The sequence below is a fragment of the Emydura macquarii genome, unplaced genomic scaffold, assembly GCF_026122565.2.
Source record: "Emydura macquarii macquarii isolate MOO-44397 ecotype Brisbane River unplaced genomic scaffold, CSIRO-AGI_Emac_v2 contig_3671, whole genome shotgun sequence".
Classification (NCBI taxonomy): Eukaryota; Metazoa; Chordata; order Testudines; family Chelidae; genus Emydura; species Emydura macquarii.
Window position 1 is genome coordinate 684,912 of NW_027133808.1, and position 23,663 is coordinate 708,574.

The 23,663-nt window shown below is 38.7% G+C and overlaps 1 protein-coding gene across 1 annotated transcript in view; it reads left to right on the forward strand.

Annotated features, from left to right (window-relative positions):
• The first annotated feature begins 4,511 nt into the window (after positions 1 to 4,511).
• Positions 4,512 to 23,663, forward strand: part of NALF1 (NALCN channel auxiliary factor 1) — a 715,406-nt gene continuing 696,254 nt past the window's right edge. Inside the window, exon 1 of the mRNA XM_067536804.1 lies at positions 4,512 to 5,685. Within this exon, the coding sequence (XP_067392905.1) occupies positions 4,846 to 5,685 (840 nt within the window). The 5' untranslated portion in view covers positions 4,512 to 4,845. The remainder of the gene's footprint in view (positions 5,686 to 23,663) is intronic.

The following is a 23,663-nucleotide window of genomic DNA, read 5'->3' on the forward strand; positions in this document are numbered from 1 at the left end:
ATAGATTGTAAGTCTGATTGAACAGTTTCCTTTGGTGCTCACTATATATTATACATAAATTTCAAAGCAGAGGAAGAAGCTAGCTTAGACAGTTGCAGATTATTACATGTATATTATAAAACAGAATTTAAAAATGATTGTTCTTAACATTTTTTGACTTTGTGTATGAGAATTTAATGATTACCCACTAAAATTACCTGTAGCTAATTCTTGTTTCTTATTAAGATTTCCTAAAATATGTGCACTAAGAAAACTCAGAGAATTGTTTAAACAAGTGCCTTGAGTCTCTTACATGTTGTGCATAACTTATTCTATTAGGTTTTACACTGAGATAAAATGGTAAATGAATTAGTTATATTGTGTATTATGAGTTAAAGAATTAAAAGAACATCAACTCTTTAATTCCACTGCTAGAATCATTACCTGGTAAAGGTAACTTACACTGAACTAAGTGACATTAAAGCCATCAATGTGGAGAACATCTGTTGACCCTTGCTTTGTAGGGAGGCAGGCTAGCATGAATTCTTCATGCTTGCCAAGCTTTGGCAGGCAAGAAGTAATAAATGCTTCCAATAAGAAGCATCAGTTCAGAGTGGAGTCAGTGTTACATCCCACCAGTGTTGTTGTTAAAAGACAAAAGAAACAAAACAAAAGTCTTTAGTAAGAATGATGAGAGTGAGGGCGTACTTTTATAGTGCTTGTGGACAAAAATAGCTCTGATTTTTTTATCCAAATAACCAATATTAACTCATAGTTCAATCAAATTCTAGCTATTCATATCAAACCTATAATAGAAGAACTATCAATGGCAGTTTGAGGGATGATCAGTCAGTCACTTTAAGTATTTGAGGGGTTTTCTCCCACATGTAATGAGATTGCTGATTTTCCCATACTGTAGTATTGCTTTCTTTTTTCCCCTCACCTGAGCTTCAAGCCTAACACTAAGGGGCACCAGAGAACTGAACTACAGCAGTTCAGATCTAGCAGGAACCAGCTACAGCAGATGTCTGCATCAAACCAACATAACTTATTTGGTGGCAGAGAAGAATGGGGCTTTGGAGAAAGAAACAAGACAGGAAACAACACATCAGCATGACATTCCTTAGTATAGAAAATCAGAGCTGACAGGAAAGCAAAGAAATACAAATGGCAAGAACTACTCAAAGATTTCCCCATTATATTTTATTACTAAATCTTGATTGAGTGATCATGTATTTTCCAAACAAATGTGGAGATCACTGAATAAAATGTTACATAGCACTATCTGAGAATGATCGTGAAGTTGGTTAAACCTTGGGCAAGTGTCAGTAGAGAAGCAATTCACACACACACACACACACACGCACACACATGCACAGAATCCATTAACACCTTTATCAATTCACTCTTACTTTAACTTTCATAGAGGCTCTGAGTAAAATTTGGATCCTGCCAGTTCCTGACAGTTTTCTGCCTCAACCCTCCACGTTCCACTATCTAAACAGAGAACCAGTTTAGCCATTCCTATTGTATGGGTGAGGGGAGAGGAAAAAACCAAACAAACAACAAAAAGCACCATCTGACCCCAACATCTCCCAGAGCAACAAAAACCTAGACCCAGCACCTGCATCCTCATGGATGCAGCCAGTTTTGGGGGCCTATCCCATACATTCCACTGCTTAAACAAGTTAAGCTGCTCCAACTCCAGAGAAAACAAATCCAAATGCCAAAGCATTCTGGTGCAATAGAACCACAAAATCATGATGTCTGGAACTTGTTGGATCATGCCAGTTTTTTACACTAATCTGTTCCCTTCCCCTTCCCAAAATTCCACTGCACAAACAGAAAGCAAGGTTAGCTACTCTGGTACCAAAGCCAAACAAACTAACAAAAAATCCATATATCAACATATCCCTGCAAAAATGCGGAACTGGCAACTGCATCCTGATGGATCTTGCAAGTTTTTTCCCCAACCTCCAAATCTTTAGACTCAAATTAAAATATGTTAAGGGTTAGAAGACTATGTGTTTCTGATTGACTAGGAACTAGGATGTGGTCCGAATGACCGCTGTATAGTTTTTATTTTAATATTAATATTCAATAATTTTAAATGAACTTCACTCAGATTTAGGGGCCCAATGGAGCCATTATGATTATCTAGTATGGGTCTCTTCATCAAACCCATAACTGCTTGTTACACTATAAAATATCTTTTAGAAAAATATCCAGTCTTGATTTAAGACTTCATGTGATGGAAAAACCACCACTTCCCCAGGTAAGTTGTCCCCATAGTTAATTACCATCACTGTTAAAAATGGACACCTTATTTCTAGCCTGCATTTGTCTAGTTTCCACTTCCAACCATTGGATCTTATTATGCCCTTGGATACTGAATTAAAGAATCACTACTATCATAAATCTCTTCCCCATGTTGGTACTTGTAGATTGTGATAATAGAATCACAGAACCATAGACATACAGGGCTGAAAGGGACCTTAAGCCCTCTTCTCCCCTTCCCTCAACTCTGAGGCAAGACCAAGCATATCTAGTATATTATAGTAGTAAAAAATATCTAATATATTATGGCTTCCATTTGCTAAGGAATACATAAATTACCCATCAAACAATGGGGAGAGATTGCATTTTGTGAAGTACAATGGGTGCACTTAAAAAGTTCATTCTCGGTTTAGAAATATTACAAGTTTCATAAATATTCTCAGTCTTTAAAAGGAAGAAGATCACTGGAATTGGTATTACGTCTAAAACTGAAATTTGTTTGTTTAAGAGTACTCATTAAAAGGGAAGATAAATAACACTACTGATATATGTATCACATGACCAAAACATGTCATATTACTCAAGAGAGATGAATTCTTGTAAATGAAGACTCCAATTTAGTTGTATGATTTAGTTATTCAGTGTCAAAACTCTTGCCAGATACATGCTTTTGTGGCACTATTGCACCACAGTGTGTTAGGATTCAGATTATTCTAGTGGACTAGTAGACGCTGCATGTGTACTGCATCTAAATGGTATCCTGAATGGTATACAGCCAAAATGTAACCAGGTCCAGCAAGATATAAATGCCAAATTAGAGTTTGAAAGTTCTTGGATTGGGACGTATTGGCGTCCATTTTTTTATTGTTTTTGTTTTTAGATTTAGATTTTTGGCTTTTTTGAATAGTAAAAGCAAAAATTGTTCTTTATTTTGATGGTACAATTTCAGGGTTTGGGGCCAAAATGTAGCAGGATCCAGATGCTGGATCCAACGAGTTTTTGTGTCACTGTGACACAGGGGTGTATCAGAGTCAGGATTCTGAAGGTACATGAAGCTAAACGTGGCTAAACGTTCTTTATTTCGGCAGTGGCATTTGAGGTTCTAGATGTCAGACGGGGTGTTGCAGTGCTATTGCTCTGGGGTGCTTTGGGGGGGGGAATCTAGGATTTATGTCCTCTGAAATATGGGCTGCTAGACTTAGTTTTCATGTAGGCAGTGGAATTTGGGGTAATAAATGGGGGGCCAAAAAACCCCCGGCAGGATCCAGCTCTTACCCAGGTCCCAGACTCTGCCATTTTATCTGACAGGTGAGCAATTTGTTATTTGAGCTGACACGACACACACACACACATAGGGCACACCCGGAGACAGATGCTCCCTCCAGCCATCACCCTGCGGGGAGGAGGTGTTTCGGGGGCCACAGAGGAGGAGGAAGGAGTCACTGATCGGAGCCCAGGCAAGAGCCGTGGATGCTGGAGCTTAGGATGTAGCGAAGGGAGGCGACAGGCAAGGGCTGAGGAGTTGCACTCCGGAAGCCCTCCGGAGGGGCCATGTGGTCCCCGGTGGTGCCTTCCCCCACCTCCACGGACAGGAGGAGGAAGAGCTGCTGCTGCCAATGCGCCAGGAAGGCTAGAGAGATCTCGGCGCGGGAGGAGATGACGCAAAATACCGAGCTCCCCCCAAAAAAGTGCTTCTCCAGGACGAAGATGGCGGCAACTTAGCCCAGGGACCAAAGATGACTGTGGCCATCGGGAGGCAAAACCCAGGCAAGCCCGCCCCGCGTGCCGGGGGAGAACGCGCCCGGCGGCAGCAGCCGCAGCGCGCTGTCAGCGCCAGCTTGAGCAGCCGCCTCGCCAGCCTCCTCCGCTGCGCTCCGGGAGCCCTGCAGCAGCAGCAGCAGCAGCGCCTCTCCGGCTAGAGCTCGAGCGGAGCGGAGCGGGCGAAGACGGAGAGCGAGGTGCAGGCGTCTGTGCCAGGGCGCGGGACGGCGGCGGCGGCGGAGGAGAAGCAGCCGCAGCCGCGCTAGGAAGGAAGGAAGGAAGGAAGGGGAGCTGCTCTCCTGCAGCCGTCCGTCGGCAGCCGGGGGAAGCGGCATGCAGCTGGCGGGGGGCAGCGAGCTTTTCTCGGGAGAGAGATGGAGATCTGCGATCTGACAATGCCTGGGTGAGAGGGGGAGGGGGGAAATAACCAGCCAGCCAACCCCACCACCAGCCGCCACCAACACTGTTACCACCACCACCACCACCACCTCCTCCTCCTCCTCCTCTCTCTGCATTGTTGCTCTCACCCGCTCCACTGTACTCTGGGTTGGATGGATCTTGCTGATTAGTGTGGTGAGACCCAGCCGGATCCACCTGCAAAACCCAACAACATTTCAATAGGGAGAGGACGAAGAAGAAAAAGAAGAAGAAGAAGAAGAAGAAAGAAGAGGAAGAAAAAGAGAGGGAGAGTGGACGAGAGAGAGCGAGAGGGAGAAAGGAAGGAAGGCAAGAAAATCCCCCCCAATCTTTTAAGTCAATGCATATTGTGGTGACACCGGCAAAGGAGCCCTCACGGTGGAGTCGGCCAGGGCTGTGCGTTCCCAAAATATGACCAGGGGTGCTTGGATGTGCAGTCGGCAGTACGATGACGGCCTAAAAATCTGGTTTGCACCCCGGGAGAACGAGAAACCCTTCACTGATTCGGAGAGGGCTCAGAAATGGCGACTGTCCCTGGCATCGCTCTTGTTTTTCACAGTCCTGCTCTCTGATCACTTGTGGTTCTGTGCCGAAGCCAAACTCACCAGGACCAGAGACAAGCAGCAGCAGCAGCAGCAGCCCGAGCGGGAGCTACTCTCTAGCATGGGGGAGCCCTCGCCTGTAGCACAGGCGGCCCAGAGACTCCTCTCCTCCTCATCACCCACCCTGCCTCCCTCCCCCAGCAGCAGCAGCAACAGCAGCAGAGGCGGCAGCAGCAAAAACCACCACCACCACCACAATAACAACCACAACAACAACAACGCGGCTATTTTTCTAGGGAACTCTACCAAACCTTTGTGGCGCCTGGAGACGTGTTACCCCCAGCGCTCCGCGTCCGGCCAGTGTTTCAGCGTGGAGGATGCGGACTCCGTGTGCCGGAGGAGATGGAGCCGGGAGCAGCAGGTGACCGGGAAGAATAAGACGCCGGGCTGGAACTTGACGGATTTTTACCTTTCCTTTTGTAATTCCTACACCCTTTGGGAGTTGTTCGCCGGGTTGTCCAATCCGGACACTTTGAACTGCAGTCTGGATGTGGTGCTGGAGGGGGAAGGCTCTTGCAGGCAGTGCGTGCAGGCTTACCAGCTTTACGACCAGCACGCTCAGGAGAAATACGAAGAGTTTGAGGTTATGCTCCAGAAATATTTACAATCGGATGAATACTCGGTGAAATCGTGTCCTGAGGATTGTAAGGTAGGAGCCCTGCTGTGTTTTACTGTCTCTCTCATTGATTGGGCCGGCGGCTTTCCCTGGTGGCGGTGGTTTTAATTCGCGTGCTGGTGTTTAGTAGGGAGGAATTGACTCTTTCTAGTGGAAGCGGACCGGGGGTCCTGGTTTGCGCGGTGCTTGCAAGGAAAAGTGAGTCTTTGGTCCTCTGGGAGCGCAGAGCTGGATTCCCCCTCCTCGGGAATATGCCATTGGCTCAGACTCTGCCGCCTGCTTGCACCGGGCTTGGATGCGGCTTGTCAGAGAGGCAGCGATAGGGGCTGCCTGCCAATGAGCAGGACCTCTCAGCCGGCAGTGGAAACAAGTGGGGTGGGAATGTGCTCTCCCGGCTTGTTCGCGGGCTGGAGTGTGGACGCGGGAAGTTGGCCATCCCGCCGGCTCAGCGGCGTGGGTGTAGGCGCTCTGTGGGGGAAAGGATCGGTGTCAGAGCGCCCGGGGGCGCTTTTGGAGCGCTGAATAAGCGATGTGTCTTTGTGATGTGACTCTGGCATAACTTTTCCAGACAAGTTGGCTTTTGTGTTGAATCGCAGTGAGCCGTCATCAGTGTTCGGTCGGTGACTTACGCCCAGAGTTAGCAAGTCGTCTTGTCTTAGCTTCCAAGAGCAGGATGCTCTCCAGAATCTCTGAAGGACAAAAGTGGCGGTGATTTGGCATAACATTCTGATTTGTTGTTCTCTGTAACGTGCAATCATGTTGGGATTCACGAGGAATCCAGAGTTGGGCATTTTCTAGTGTACCAATAGAGATTGCGGTAATGCGATCATGTGTGAAAGGAAGACGTTCCAGATGACCATCTCTGTGTGCGTATGTGTCTGTCTGAAGTCTGCTCTACACAATCTGTGGCGTGGGGAAGAGCTCAAGGACTAGAGTGGCTGTAAACAGATACTGACTGCAGTGACCTTTGCTAGGGAAGTAATGATGACAGAATTTCAATAAACCTCATCGTTATTCTTTGTGTGTCCCCCAGGCCCATTCAATGCGATCCAAAAACATATTCTTTTTCTTCTCAGTGTCCCACGTTGGCTTCTCTGTAGCTGTCGCCTTCTCTCCACTTTGCACAAGACTAGTTGGTCCAGCTCTCAGCGAGGGAAAGCGCAGGGAAACGGGCCGTGCCTGGTGCTCAAAATACAAAGTCTGGTTTTAGAATATTTTTTCAACAGCCAAACTAGCTGCATGACTTCTGCTCTGAACTGGCTTGCCCGGATTTTCTTGATTATCTATTGCACTGGCAACTTAACACATCCAAACCACAGCCCTTTTTAGAAATGTAAATCACCTGAGCACAGCAGCACATACAAATTACTTCTCTGAACAGAAAGCCTTTCTGGTGGTCATATTTAACAGAAGAACCTGATCCCAGCCCCATTAGTGCTTTTGAACTTCAACAGGGCCCTTTGGTGTCTTTGGTTGATAAAGGTATATGCCTTACAGAATACCATTATGTTGATGATGGGCAGTACTAATAAATGTAGGTTATATATATATACTGCCTCCAAGGACAACCATATGTTTTTATGTCCAAAAATCCAATAAGAGTTATCTCATTATGTAAACAAAATCTGATGTTATCATCAAGAAAAATATATCAGTAGAGTTTTTTTCATTAAGTTCAACGGGAATAAAATCAACTCATAAAGCAATTTTGGACCTGCATTTCCTGGATCATTTAACAGTATGTGTGTATTTAAATATGCACTCTATACTTAGACTAGAGTGTAAATATATTTTATCTCGATATTGATTGATTTGGAGGCAATAGAAAATTTTGTTCAAAAGTTATCCTATTAACTGCTAAAAGTGTGTGGCCATCATTGCCATTTCAGCAACTCCTTAACCTAGAAAATTGATCTCCTGCTTTGTGATGCCAAATGATCAATATTTACATTCTTAACATGATGTTTTAAATCAAAGGCTGGTTTGACTGGACTTTTTCACCATCACATTAGCAGTTTCCCTTACCATATATCATATCATGTGACAAAGGGGAAATTGCAGAGAATACTAAGCATACAATACTGTATATAAATTCAATTCCCCCCCCCCCCGAGGGGGTTGATATGAATACACATTTTTGATGTTTCTTCTGAAAAGAAAAAGAAAAGAAAGTAAAATAAAATTAAACTAGTTACATTTTTTAAAAAAAGTATAGAAAATATCCACACAAACCTTTTCAGTAAGAAGAAGGGTGTAAAGAAATACAGAGCAAATTAAGGTTGCATGCATCAGACCTGCCTGCCAGTGCTATTCTACTATGTATTGAGAATTTGTCCAACCAATCTATGTGACAAAGTGAAGGCAATAACAACAACAACAACAAATTTTATTAGTGTTGTTCCTTTTGGAAGATATCACAGAGAAGTGACCTGGTCAACTGCAGTGAATATATGTGATAATTAATGATCATATGCAAAGCCCCATTTCTGTTAGACTGGCTGCATTCTGAAGGAGTAGCTGTCCAAAGTACTGAAAGACAGAGCACAATGCTAACTGTTTACATATTCTGAACACCCTGGAGATATATAACTATGTTACATGTTCTCTCCCTGAATGTATGTGCTTATATCTTTTATGACATTTTCAAATCTTATATATCATTTTGTGAAATATAATCATTTAGCAATCTTAAGCAGACTAGCACTTTACATAATGTACGGTAATGTGCTTTGGTATACTGTGTGCTCAAATGTATGTACATGTAACTATAAAGTCATAAGATTTTTGTTTTTTTGTTTTTTGGGTTTTTTTTTAATGCTTATCTTGGGGAAATGACCCATTTAAAAACAGGATAAATTGAAATGCCACTTTACTGTCTTGTTTTGTACATTACACACTGTTAATGTACTCAAATCTGTGGGAATTAAATGTCTAGATGATATTTAAGAATTATGTTAAAGGATCAACATATAACATTGGATTAGGAAACAGAAATTTGACATCTAATCATATACTGTAGTTATACCCCATTTGACTGGTTAATGTGGTGTGCTGCTTTTTACTGTATATTAAAAAGACAATATGAAAAATAATGAATTTACTCACTAGTCATGTACATAACCACAGGCCAGAAGTGCAATAAGAAAAACCATTAAAGAAGTCTATTTGCTTTTAAGAAAGTTTTAGTATTCTGGGGGAGTAGCTACATTCTAAAGAAGAGAGCATTTCATCCAATTAACAATTTTTAGTTGATTACAAAACCAATAAAAGTTACTATGAATACCATTGACTGTAACATTTGTATTCTTCTAGATCCTTTTCCTCTACTTCAGCAACCTCAAGAAACAATTGATTTATAGACTTAAAAGGTAGCAGTTATGACATTGCTAATTCCTCTCCTGCAAATTATTATACATTTAAGTAATTATAATGTAGATCACAATTAGCAAACATTGCATAGTTTTTTACTGTATCATTCTGAAATACTGACTTTATTTTTTTTCATAATTTTACCTAAAAGTAAGATTTTTTATGAGTTATTGGACTTTCCTCTCTAAATGTTCCAAGGTTCATTGCATGCCTCATAGTTTCTGGGGATTGTTTTAGTCATATTTTGCATTATGGCAATATCTTTGTAGTCAGAAATTGTTTGGGTTATATACATTCACTTTTAGATATTCTGTGAAGCTGAATTTCATATTTAGGTTCCTAGATCTTCAAAATAGAAGCATATTAATTAAGTAGAAAGAAATTTGCTTCCTCTAACACAGTTAGATCTTGATTTTAAATTTTATACATATCTGTGTATTTACGTTTGATGAAGATTAGAGTAGTTGCTTGAAATTCTCAAGGTTCAGACATTTATGTTTGACAATGTCGAAGTTGGGATTTAAATTGAGATTCTCTGTGGACTGGTTTCTGTTTTACAGGCACTAGTTATTCATGTCTCATTGTAATTCTATTCTGTCTGGTTTCACAAAATATTGATCACCTGTTGCATAAGTCTGGTGTCTTTGTACAATTTTTTGTTTGCTTTGATAATCACATATACCAGGAGCATACAAAACAAGAAGTACAACAAAGAAAAACATTTATTTTAATACATTTAAAGATTGGGCCAGATTCTTAGCTGATGCAGATCTGCTCCACTGACTTTAATGGAGTTAAGCTGAGTTATAGCATCTGAGAATCTGGACAGTTATCTATTTTAAACTTTGAGTTTTACAAAAAATTGCTTTTTTTTTAAATTTTAGGAAACAGTATGAAGTAATGTTTACATCTGGTGAAATTATGTGATTGTTAATGATATCCATATATTCTTGCTGACCATAAATAATTGATACAGTATATAAATGTTATTAGGTTGAAGTTAGAAGACACAGTTCCTAATAATGAGTTGTCAGCTTCCCGTCAGGGGAAATACTCAAGTTCTTATTCTGAAGTCAGAAGCCTATTGCTTTTCTGGAATAGAGAAAGATTCTGGCTGTTTCTGAGTCTGAACTGGGTCAAAGCACTAAGTAGGCCAAACAAATGTAAAGGTTTTTATAAATGTTGATTTTAGAGAGACAGAATATTTTTTCTATGGAAAGCATTTGAGCTTGAGAATTTTCTTTGCAGACACATTTATTAATGCTTGTAGTTTCCGAACAAAACATGAGTTAGCATCTTCAGAGACAATTATTTCATTTTAAGAAACAAAAGTGTTTGAAATAAGAACTTATTGCCCTTTGTCAATACTAGTTTAAATACTTTAATGTGTTATTCATGTATTTTCCTGGCTTATCATAACAACATCTAATTATTCTCTTTTAATGCTAGGATACCAGAATAGAAAAATTAGAAGCTAGACCAATATTTTTATTTGTCCGTTACAGAAAATGGGTCAAATCCTAATGGAAAATCTGTCACTAACATCAATGAGATGACTGAGCAAGGGCATCAGGCTTGGACCCACAGCTCTAAAACTAATTTGTGCACTACAATTCTTCATTGCTAAGCTGCCCATTGAGAGTGGTTCAAGAAAATTGGCATGATAGCTGCTATATATTTCTTCAGTCTAGTCCTTATCCAAATCCCAACAAAATCAATGGGAGTACTTCCATTACTACAATGGGTTTTGGATCAGGCCCTCAGTATCCTATAGAAAGATACATAAAACAAATACAAGATAAAGATTAAATAATATTTAATTAGTTCCAATTTATGATTTTAACACAATGCTGCTAGAAGATTTGTAAAAATAGTTGAATTCTAATGCTGCTTAGTTAAAAAATATGGCTTAATTAGTATTATTATTATCATACGTTATTAAGTTGATCAGTGAATACAACTGGTATGCTTCTATGCCTGGATTTTATTTGATCACTGTGTTCAACTCTTTTTAAGTAAGAGGTTATTATATATCAATTTAAAATAATTAAAATTATATTATTACTCATTTCATTGGCAATATCATGGTTTGCATGAACCATGACTTTTCCAAAGTTTTTTTTTTTTTCCTAACCAGAAGATGCATTCTAATTGGATTTTGGTTTAAGCTCTAATTAAGTAGGCAGAGAAGAACAGATGAGAAATTTGAAATCAAATTTCAGGTGATGAGAGCCTTTCTATTGCAAAGGTCATATAGACCAGTATTTGACAAAAGCTACTTACGAGATTCAGTCACACACTAGTATTTAAAATTTAATACATTGAGGAGTGATTTTTAAAATTAATCACTAAGAGTGAAGTCTTATGATTTGGCTCTGATGGACAGTGTCTAGTATAATAGGCAATGATAAAAATTGAATACATGGTTGATATTTAAAAAAACTGAAAATAGTGTTTATTTTTAAAATAATTTTTATTTCTTTAATGATGAGTAACATATTATACTGAAGGAAATTATTATCATTTTGTTTGTTTTGAAGTAACATTGTTTTCATGTAGAACTGTTTAAAACACATCGTAGAATTTGGATAACTGCAGAAATTGATGTTTGTGCATTTTTGTTTGCTGAACTGAATGTAAGGAGTTAAACCAAAAGTGTAATTCTTTTCTGGAAATTAGTTTGTGGATTTGACATGTGGCAGAAGTCAATACTGTACCTCTATAATACTGCATTACAGCTTTATTATAATTAAGGGCCTGATCCTGCCTCCATTTAAGTCAATGGCAACACTCTCATTTGCATCAGTGAGTTTTGGATTGATCCCTGTCTTGATTCAGCAAACTGTTTAAGTACATGCCCAACCATAAGTACATAAGTAGTGCCAATTAAGTCAATAAAATTACTCACAACCTTAAACTTAAGTATTTACTCAAGTGCTTTGCTGTTTCAGGGCCAGTTTGCTCAGCAGCTTGTATAATGAACCCTTAAAGAACAAATTCCCCATGACCATAATTCTAGCGTAAAAACTGGATTAGTGGCAGCTGTCATTCTACATGTGGGGCTGTTAGAGGTATATACATAGAGAGGCATATAGGGTATGTCTATGTTGTGTTTTAAAACCTGTGGCAAAAACTCTGAGAGCCTGGGCCTATAGACTTGGGCTTGAGGGGATTGGGCTATGGTACTAAAAACAGCAGTGTAACTGTTCAGGTCAGGCTGGAGCTTGGACTCTGAAACCCACATTCCTCTTCTGGCTTCAGAACCTGAGCTCCAGCCTGAGCCCAAATGTCAGCACAGCTGTTTTTAGCATCGTAGCATGAGCCCCCATGAGCCGAAGTCTATAGGCCCAGGCTCTGAGACGCACTGCCTCCAGCTTCAAAATGCACTGTGGACATAAACATGGTGGTAGATCTCATGGCTCTGCCCTCAAAACTCCCTTATACAGTGGTTCACGTGGAGCCAGCAAAGAGACTCCTTGTACAGTTTGCAGTTGTTCTTCATCCCCATTTCCGTCATGCATATTGTGTTCTTAAGTAAGTTTCCTTTAGTATCACTAATACACCTCAGAAAACAAAAAGTGACATTAGTATTTAAAATTAGGTTTGTAGCATGTTGTGTTGCAATGCTAATTCTGCTGCAGATTGAGGGGGGTTGTTTATCCATCCTGGTTCTTGATGTTGTCCTACACCATCATGGTGATATCCCCAGGTTCATGGGAACTGCACACTGTCTCATGGGAGAATGTGTGAGGAGAGCCATCTATGTTTTAGAGATGTGAAGGGAAATAAATGTATTCGATTATGTGATTATATCGGTGTTAATGGCATTAAAATGTTTGAGCTCCCTGGTCTAGCATTTTTTTTTTTTTTTTTTGGAGGTATCCTGCACTAATATTTGTTTTTGACGCTCTCAAAAGCAAATCTTGTGTGAGCAAGTTACAAAAGAATGGTAGTCTGGTTATCCCCCTCCTTACAAGATATTCTGAGGTATGTGTGCATACTGAGGAGGGAGGGAGGTGGATGAATTCCAACAATATCTCCTTCTTCTTCCCTCAGACCATGCCAGAAGGGAACTCCAAGCCCAGCTACAATCCCCCATAACCCTGTTTATTCAATATACAAAGATCTGTTTTCTGTATATTTTTCAGAGACACAATTGCTTGCTTTAATGAATAACTCCACTATGTTTTAGTCTTGTAAAAACTGTAGACGAGTCATCACAGCTAAGAAAGCAGGTGATTTTTAGCTTACTAAATTCCAATTACAGGGTCAGGTTGACTGCTGTAAACCTGGTAAAGATAATGGAGTTGCACCAGTGTCACTGAGGGCATGATTTGGCCTACAAAAAACTGTTTTTTCATGATGAAGATGTGTGAGATGGAAAGGACTTAGCTTGACTTTTGGATTTCTGGTTGAGTTACTTGTAAGTGGAGCATGTGATATAGGGAAGGCTTGGCTTATTCCTGTGGAATCTGCACTTGGAAGGGGTCTTCCCAAGGATGTTTCCCAGTTCATGCCCAAATTTGGGGCTCAGCTGATTCTGTGATATCATTGCACCCTCCAGATCATGCAGAGCTTTCTATGGGTGTCTGGACTGTGGGAAGGGTGACAATTGAGTGGGCAACAGAAGATGTGGGCAGGCCAGAGGGTGAAGCTGTGTGGGAGGATGCACATTATCTGCCCTTCCCGTCTCATGGAGATGTCTTGGAAAAGATAGTGTATTACTAGTATTATTATTTGTGCTCATTCCTACCCATGAAAGTTTCAGTAACAGCTGCAGCCTGGGAGGAACCTTGGTAGCTTGGGTCCAGTGAAGCTACACCGGCAGAGATCCAGAGGTGGGGGTGGGCAGGTGCCAATCAGACAGCTCAGGAAGTCCACATAGATATCCTGGTCTCCTGAAGGTCCTTGGGGATCTGTCTGCTTTCAGGATGCCACAGGATGGGGGCAAATATCCCCCATTCCTGATAGGATGATGAAGACAGGTAATTGAGACATATCAACATGGAGGATTCTTACCTGTAGTGGTAAAAACCAGGAGATGGGATGATCTGAACTGAACTTATTAACAGGGGCAAGGTTTCCGAAAGCGCTGTACTCTTTGTGAAGTCAACGGGAGTTTTTCCATTGTCATTAATGAGACTAGAGCTAGGCCAAAGCTGAGCGCTTTTGAAAAACCCACTCATGAAGCCCCATGTTTTTACAAAGCCACTTTTACAATAAAGTAGTACATTTTTCAAATGTATCAGTGCAAAATTTAAAGAAACAGCAATTATAAAGTATATTATTTTAGTATTACTTGAATACGAGGTGTTCTGTGGTCATCAGGCAAATCAGAAGCATTTTCTCAGGGAATGAGCGTAATTCCAGTAGTTATAAAACATATCATAGAATCATAGATCTTGAATGAGTCCTGAATGTGTATTTAATTCTGGCTGGTCCTTAATTCTGCACAGTGGATCGTAAGTTGACTTTATTTGCCTGAGTACAACATGCAGATGGAATCTAGAGCGTGTCAAGCTACTTCATATTTGTGGAGCACTGTCATCGTAGTGAGTCCTTTCATTATATTTTCAACATACGAGCAATCAAAATCATAAGGAAATTTCTTATTAAAGCAAAGAAATAAAGTAAATAGTCTGTGATAAGTAGCTGATAATATTTCTCACTTTGTCAGTCATTCTTTTAGGAAAACACCACTGGTATTTTAGAATTAATCATGCATTTCTGATCATTCTTCTACTTTGCTTAACATGCTTTTCATTTGTCAAGAGTTACACTTATGGGAGACACTAGCCCTTTTCATCAGATTTAAATTTGTATCGTTGTGTATCCACTTATGAGTATAGTTTTGATTTAAGGTTTTATTATATAAGGAAGATTTGGAACAACTCTAATGTGTATTAAAGCAAATTAGAAAAGTTAATTATATTATCTCTCAGATTAACATGCTACAATAATTGAGTTCTAAATACAAAATCCTAAACAACCAACATTTATAAATGTGTTATTTCAAATTATTTTCATTAGGTGAGAACCCTCCTGGGGCACATCAATATATTTATACCAGTGATGGATTAAAAATATAGCAAGGTTTTTCTAGGTTTTTGTCTTGAAGTAAAGCTTAGTTTGTAACAACAACAACAGAAAAGGCAAAATAAATTAAAAATGGATGGAGGATTATTTTCAAATGTCACATTCTGGCTTTTATTCATATTGTATTATTGTACACTAGATACTGCATGTACATGAATCCTGAAAACTTACTCAACAAAAAGTGAATGGAAATCACACTTGAGTACCCTTAGCATTTTTATCACATATGATGTTTGTTCAAAATAGGTTCCTATACAGAAATGTGTTGTGAATAATATGAACACCTTATTTAGTCACAGTTGAAATAAAAGTGCTTCTGTATTGAGAGATTGATAACTGAGTTGTAAAAGGAAATCACTCCAGTTTGAAGCTTGGGGAGGAAGAACTCAGTCTAGGAGTAGAATTCTTTATAATATATAAATAAAAATAGTTCAATCATTTTCAAGGCATAAGAGCAGAAATTGTTTGTGCCAATCACTTTTTTGAGCTCCTGTAAGTTAAACAGTTTTTTGCACTACAGTTGGAAATTGCAGAAAACTAGGTTTTGATGTGGACTAAAACCATTGGCGATTTTCAGAAGAAATGACTCTTGTGATTACAGTGTAACTTTGTTTTGTCAAATTGTCTGGATAGAGTTTGTTAAATCTTAGTGTTCAAAGCTGTATTCTTTGTGCACCTAAACTAGGTGCAGTATGGGCCACTTTTGTGTAAAAATTTGGAACGTTATAGTTCAAAGTACTCTGCACTGATAGATTTGCCACTTACTTCCAAGGGAGCAGGACTGAGCGTATGACCATGATCAGTCCATAACTCCTCCTATGAAGGTTGTGGGTTTGCTTCTGTAGCTTCTCTATATGCAGAACTTGCAACGAAGTAAAGAAGGATTCATTGGGTAGAATTGCTGTAGGATTATTACTATAAGGAGAGATTTGTTATTCTGAGACTCTTTAGAGAAGGCCATATTATCAGCAAGTTCCAACTATATTTCATACCTTTGACTATTTAAGTGAGATCCTTAGCATAATATACTTTAACCTTATATATAGACATTATTATTTTAGTGTCATATCAGGGATTCTAATCGCTATTTTGTCTACTTTAAACTCATTTTATTTCTGATGATATTCCCTCTACAATTGCAATGAGCCAACAGACATTTATTAATTTATCCTTATTGTCTTTGATATTGATTAGAATATTGGTTTGGTTTAATGTCAAAGATGAAAATATATATTAAAATTAACATTATGCCCCCAATGTTAGAAACTGGAAAGTAAAAACATTCATAAAAGTCTTCTTATGCGTTTTGTTATTAAAACAAATTATCAAGTTCATCCAATATATTTTGTTTCATTGGAGTATACATTTCATTTCTTGAGAAGAGGACAAACACCCCAAATACAGCAATTCGATCATCTCTAGGCTACTGCTGGTCAAACATCTCTATAAGAACAAAAATACCTGATTTTTTTTCTTTACTTGTTTGATGTAGACACGCCAGTCGGACAAACATCAGGGTGAATTTTAAGCTGTAGGCCGCAACTTTAATAAAGATAACCCTGGGGAAATGCACTGCCTGCCCATCACCCCGAATCTCATCTACCAGACCTTTTAAATGGTTCCAGTGTGGGGGTTACAGAGATGCTACCATTTAACATATAGGTTGGGGTAGACACTTCTCAGTCTATTCCTAGGACTCAGTTTACTCCTCTTGAGTCCTGCCACCTCCACTCTTGTGAGAGGGACAGAGGATACTTAAAGGGAGTACCTCACCCTGCAAAGGCCACAAAGTCTTCTCCTATCCCATGAGCACAAGGGACATCAATAAAACCCCAGGTCTTTTACCATAGTCCTCTAGAGAAGCTTTATTGTGCATTCAGACAGAACAGAAGTGGCCAACTTCTGCTCCTGGATGAAAGTTATCTTGCAGGTGTCACTGTATAGTGCATGCCAGAGTTTGGCCCTGTATTATAAAAAAGTAGCAATTTATTAATAAAATATATTTTAAAATATTGGGCCAAATTATACTCTCTATCCAATTTGTTTGACTGAGTAATTGTACTGCATCCAAATCTACCTATGACAAACAGGAATTTGAAATATTGTTTTATTTTCACCCAAATATATACAGACTGATTCTCCTCTAATGTAAAACAGGAGTGAGTCCATTTAAATCAATGTAATTATTGCAGAGTACAAGTGGTGAGAAAGCAGAATTAGGTCCATGTTATGGATTAAAACTCCAAGATGTGAAATGCAGAGGATACATTTTATTCAAATTACTGTATTTTCTCTATGAACCTTGCTACAAAAGGAGAAACACAAAATGATGTTTAAAATGTCCAGTTTCCTGTACTTGATGATTATATTAATTTGCTGTTGATGTCAGATTAGTGCTGTTTCTATTCTTTGTTTCTGTGTTTGGTCTTGACCCCATTCTCTTCTTCTATTGATTTTTCAGATATATGATGGCAAAATATGATGCACCTAATTTGTTAAAGCTATGAAGGAGAACATTCCTGAGGGACAGCTCAGCAGAATTAATTTGCCTCTTCCAAATAACAGTATAGGTCATTCACCAGTGTTATAAGGGCTGATTCTGATCATAATAATGCTAGTCAATATAGAGTAACTCCATCAACTTCTAGATTTACACTGATGCACCTGAGATCAGAATTTACCCATAAATAATAGAGCTGCTTGAAAAACAGAATTTCTGTTCCAGGGGAAATTCCAATATTTCAAAATTTGTTTTCATGCTGAATTGGAATGAAAAATCAAAATTTTAAAATTACACACGAGAAATTCTGAAAATATTTGATTCTGAAACATTGAAACATGTAAAGTCAAAGTATTTTGTTTCAATAATGTCAAAAGGTTTTATTTTGATAATGGTTAAACATTATAATAGAATCTATTTTATTTTATATTACATTAAATGTAATATATAATACCACAATTAATATTTTAATATAATATAAAACAAAGTAATATAAATGATTACGTCAAAACGAAGGGGTTTTTACCTTATTGAAATGAAATGTTTCAATGTCATCAAAATAAAATGAGAACATTGAAATGATTCATACAGACTTGTTCCAATAAAATAATCATCAAAATCTACATGTTGTAAAATGTACTGATTTTATCAAAACTGCATTTTCAGATAGAAAATGGTTAAAAATTTCACCAGCTCCAGTAAACAGTATCTGAATATGATTGGCTGACTAATGTTAGTCAGACTAACAGGGTTAAAGTGTTGTTAATATTTCAGATAAAGGATGAATGATTGGGGAAGTGTTTACTTATATATGCAACATAGAGTAATGTGGTTATATGTTAATAGATCCAATTTCAATAGATGATGTAACTTAAAGAATTACTTTAATGGGTTAACTCATGAACACTTATTCCTAATAAAAGGTCAGACAAAATATTTTTCTGGTACATTTTTATCTGTTCTGTAGGTAGATGGCTCAAGTTATGATGCAATTTTTTTAAAAACAGAATCAACCCTTAATGACAGACATTCTTACTGGCTAATTTAAGGAGAGCTAGTATATGCAATAAAAAGGCAACATTTCAAATGTGAATTCCCAGAGAAATAAATAAATTGTGGCGGAGTTAAGATGGAGCATATGTCAATAACTTAAAGGTTAAATTCTTACAAAAAAGTTTCAGTTAGCAAAATCAATGAGGAGAGAGCTAGGAAAATTCAAAGTTAAGAGGAATCTTACAAGAAACTCAAACTTTGAAAATATAAAAATTTGCAGTTAAGGAATCAAAACAACCTGAACTCTGCCCCATTGACTATTTAAATTCCTTTCTTTATTCCTTTTATAGCTACTTGGTATGGTGTAATTTTATGTGGCTTAAAGACTTTTTCTAAAGACTTTATGAAGTCCCCAGCTATTCTACTTGTACAGCTTTCAGGTGGACTAGCAAAAATATGCACCAGAGATCACTGGTTTATAACTGGATTCTTTTCTCCATTGTAGACACTAGTCCTGTGTGTAATGAGCCTTGGATCATTGGTTGGCACATGAAATTATAAGACCAGATCATATAAAGCATGTGTATCCTCAGTATCTAACAGGATTGGGCCCATTTATGGGGAATCAGTAACAGTTGCCCTCAGTATGATATTTGCCTAACTAGGAATTTCTAAATAAGATTTTTTTCCCTATGATGTAAAGAAGCATGGAATTGGCACACTGAGCATGATTAAGAACACAGCAATCTAGCTATTGTGGTACCCAAAGAAAATGAAGTTGTTTGTAAGAGATGGATAGGCTGAGTTTTATTATTTTCTCAAGGTAACTTTAAATGGGAGGAGTTAAATTAGTTTGGACACCCTAAGTGTGAATTTTCTTACTTTCAGATATTGGGTTTAAACTTGACATTTTCCTGCTTCCTCATGGTTCTTTTTTCATAATTAAAAATTTCTTATAAGAATTTTCAACCTTAAATTACTGAATGCATACTGTGAATCTTAACCTCACATTAATTACTTTTTTTAATCTAAATTTTCTTAGCTTTCCCATAGAGTCCTATCATGATACAGAGGAAAAAACAGAGCTTTGGGCTGGGGGAGGCGGGGGGAGGAAGAGATTATATTCTCCCCTTCCTTTCAAGTTCTTGGAGTCTGTGGAGGAAATTCATGCCTCTTGAAGTTCCTCGGAGGCATCTAAAATGCCCTGTGAACCTTATCAGCTCACCACGGGAGGCCCCACTTCCTTTCACCTCATAAACGCAAGAGACTTTCAGATCCCACCATTCTACACTGCTTGCATATGTCAGGAGGCTTATTGGGACCCTCTCCAAGTCCTTTCTCCTCACAAACCTTAATGTAAACAATACAGCTAAAATGTCACAATTTCACTCCACCCAGAGTGTAATCCACACACACACACATGCACATGCCACACAAAACCTGAGTGCATGGGCTTTGTGTGGGGAACTACTCAGGTGTTGAAGAGAGAGAAATCTACTCCCAGCCTTCACACAATATCCAAATCAGGTCAGCAGCTTCTTTAGGGCTGCTACTTCATCCCTGGGCTGGAGATGGAGTTGTAAACTGCAGTGTATGCATTTGTGGTGCCTGGATCTGTGCCGTCATGGATCCAGTGCCCATGCTGCAGTTCTTTCAGTCTGCTCCCAGTCTCCTTCTCCTGTGGTCTATGTGGAGGTAGAACGCAGCAGGGGTGTGAAGTCTGCTACCTTTCTTATCCGCAGCTGCCAATCCTCCACGCAGCAAAACTACTGCAGTTATGCTGCACCGAGGGCCCTCTGGGGTGGCTGTACCCTCATGTGAATTTCACCCTCAGAGAGCATGACATAAAGTCACACTTTCCCAGTATTTGAACATGTCCCCAAACACAGTTTTCAATCTATAGATAAATGAAGTTTCTGAAGTTTCTGCTCTGAGCTTTAGAACTAAAGAAAAATATCAAAGTAAAAGTGGAAACAGAGCTTATACTGAGAAAAATAAATTAGCAAGGAATAAGATATCTGACCTTCTTTCATAAAATACTCCCTTATCTTCCTACTTATTTTCTTGTCTTCCTACTAAGAGAAAAAAGGATTATAGGGCACTGCTCAATCCGGATTGTAGATGGCCATGGAGCTGATAACCAGATACTGGGGAAAACCTAAGTGATTGATTTTCTTTTTAAAATGATTCCATTTTCTATTTATCTGTGAAGATTTCATTTTACTTAGATTTTCAGCAGACAGGACAATACTGTACCTATGGCTTTAGATTAAGTTCTGTTCCTTCATGTATTAAAGCTGCTTTCTTAGAGGACTTCACCGAATGAAGAAATACTGCTTTATACCCTGGGAAGGTTCTAAAACACTGAAATTTTGTTATGGCAAGCTGTAATATTTTAAAGAATTCTTGAAGAATATTGCATATTGAATTCTTTAATAACAGAAACTTAACACGCTGCTTCATTTGAACACTGAGAATTTATATTAATTCTCTTTGGCAATTGCAGGGTTAAAAAACAATACATATCAGTGAAATTATACTATGTCTAAAGATATTCTTAAAAAAGTTTACCACACTTTTTGGAAGAATACAAAAATACTCCTCTCCTGGGACATCAAGACACAAAACTTCCAATTGTGTAGACATTCCCGAAGATCTAGTGGGTTAATCTTTTTAGTCCTTATTAATTGTTGGAAAGTTTTCTTACCTTGGCCACACCGGTGACTTGAATTAGGGACAAAATGAAGCAGGAAAAGTGATCTATTGTCCTAGTAAAAAGAGAAAAACAAATCATTTGTTGAAGTGATATCAGCATGTTTGATTGATTGAAACATCAGGGGGAGACCTGCAGGTGATCAATGCTTACCCCACTAACAGATGCTACTAAGCTAACAGGAATTGCTGGTGAGGATATCAGAGGCACAAGATCATTCTGCCAGCCGGAAAAAGCAATCGGAACAGCACATAAACAAAAATGCAGATATATAATTTGCATAAATACAATTATACAATAAATACCTGTGCTTCATTAAGAGTATATAGGAAAATGATTAATGCATTTGTTTGATGTCACTCAGGTAATAATTACAATGGTATATGCTCAGAAGATAGCCTAAAACAGATCCCTTTCCTCTGATCAGGAAGCTGAACAGTAGAGATCTCTGGTGCATTAACAGTTTTATGTTTTCCATATGCAGAAATATAGGAATTGACATACTGGACCAGCCCAGTGATTCATCCAGTTTAGCATCCCATCTCTGGCGGTGGATGGATGGAGATGAAAGACACTCCATACCAGACAGTTATGAAACACTTTGCTGAAGAAGAATGTTTCTTCCTAACTTACATTAGGCAGTGGTTGGGGAATAAAATATTTGTGCTTCAGGACATATCTTTTATACATATGTATTTGTCTAATGTAACTGTGAATGTGCTCGTTATTATGGAGGTGTTGTGGGACTCTATTGTTAGGTTTACATTTGAAAATGAGCTAAAATGGAATATAAATCCTTATTTTTCTCTAAAAGCAGGTTGCCTTTCAGTGAAAAAATTCACACACAGCTAGTTTTTAGGCCCTTTAAAGTTTCTGGTTTCGTTTCCCTTCATAATTCATAATGTAGCTCTGGCTGCAATCATTCACTGGTAGCCTGATCATTCATTGTTGACAGATATCTGTACAACATCTATTATATACCTACACAAAATTGGGTAGAGAGGTGTATCCTCTCTGGTAATTTAAAATTATGTTGGATTTCAGGTTATTTTTGTCCATTATACATCAGAACCAAAAGTTTACACAACAGCTGTTGTCAGAGAAAGTTTATGTGCAGCTATGCATAAACCTTCTTTGCTGTTTGTGTTACTGCACGCACACTTGGTGACACTCATGGACATCTGTTGACGCAAAAGAATTTATGTGCAGCTTCTCTGCATAAGAGAGAAGGATTTATTTGTAGCTTCTGTGAATAACTGAAAAGGGTCTTATGGGCTTTTATGCACAGCTCCTGTCACACAAGGTTCATGTGCAGCAGCTGCTGATGCATAAAGCCTTCTCTAGTAGCAGCTACACTTTGTTTGCACTGCAATTGAAGGTACGTTTTGCAGCCTTACCCACACTAGCTTTCATCTAGCTAGCATGCTAAAAATAGAAGCAAAGCTGTAGCCTCATGGGCTTTAGCACAGGCTAGCTATGTGAGTATGTACCGAGGGTTCTTGGCATGTTTATACAGTCCACTCTGAAGCCCATGTTGCTGTATCTTCACTGCTATTTTTAATCTGCTAACTAGGTGGAAGCTAGCACAAGTATGTCTACCCAAGCTGCAAATCACACCTTTTAGTGCAGTGCAGGCATACGTTTAGCTGTTGCATGACACCAGTCCCTGGCTTAAGAACTCCAAAAAGTAGGAAATGAATGTAAAAAATTCTTCATTGCGAAACTGTTAGGGTCGCTCCTCATATGACGTACTTGACTCAAACTTGCAAAAGCAAGGAAATGGACAGTTAAAACACTTCACAGTACACACCCTCTTCTCCTTCACCCACAGCTGAAACTACCCCTTCCCCATTACAACCATACACCTTGTTGGTTGAAAGAAAGAGAGCCATTTCAATTTAGGCTTAAACAGTTTCTTTTAGCCTTCATTATGTGTATTTTAAGACAATGCTGTTATCACCTATTAATTGGATATACATTCAAAAACAAAATGGAGAAAAGTGAATGATCAAGTTACTTTCCTGGGGGGACAAAGTTACTCTTTTCAAATCTTTGGTCTCTGCTATGTTTGCCCCTGTGTCTTCTCCATTCCCTTATTGTCAGTCACCTATCTTTTATCCCATTCTATAACTTTGCACAGACACAGTTTACCAGTTACCTCATCTGTGTACCTATCCCTAATTAACACATTCACATAAATAAAACACAATAACTAACCTAATCAAATATATTTTTGTTTATCTTGTTTACTTTTATCTGTCTACTTCCAACCAGTTATCTTACAATAGTTGGTATTCTTTTTACTGGTCTGTTTTGTGTCCTTCAGTTTTTGCTTGTTAG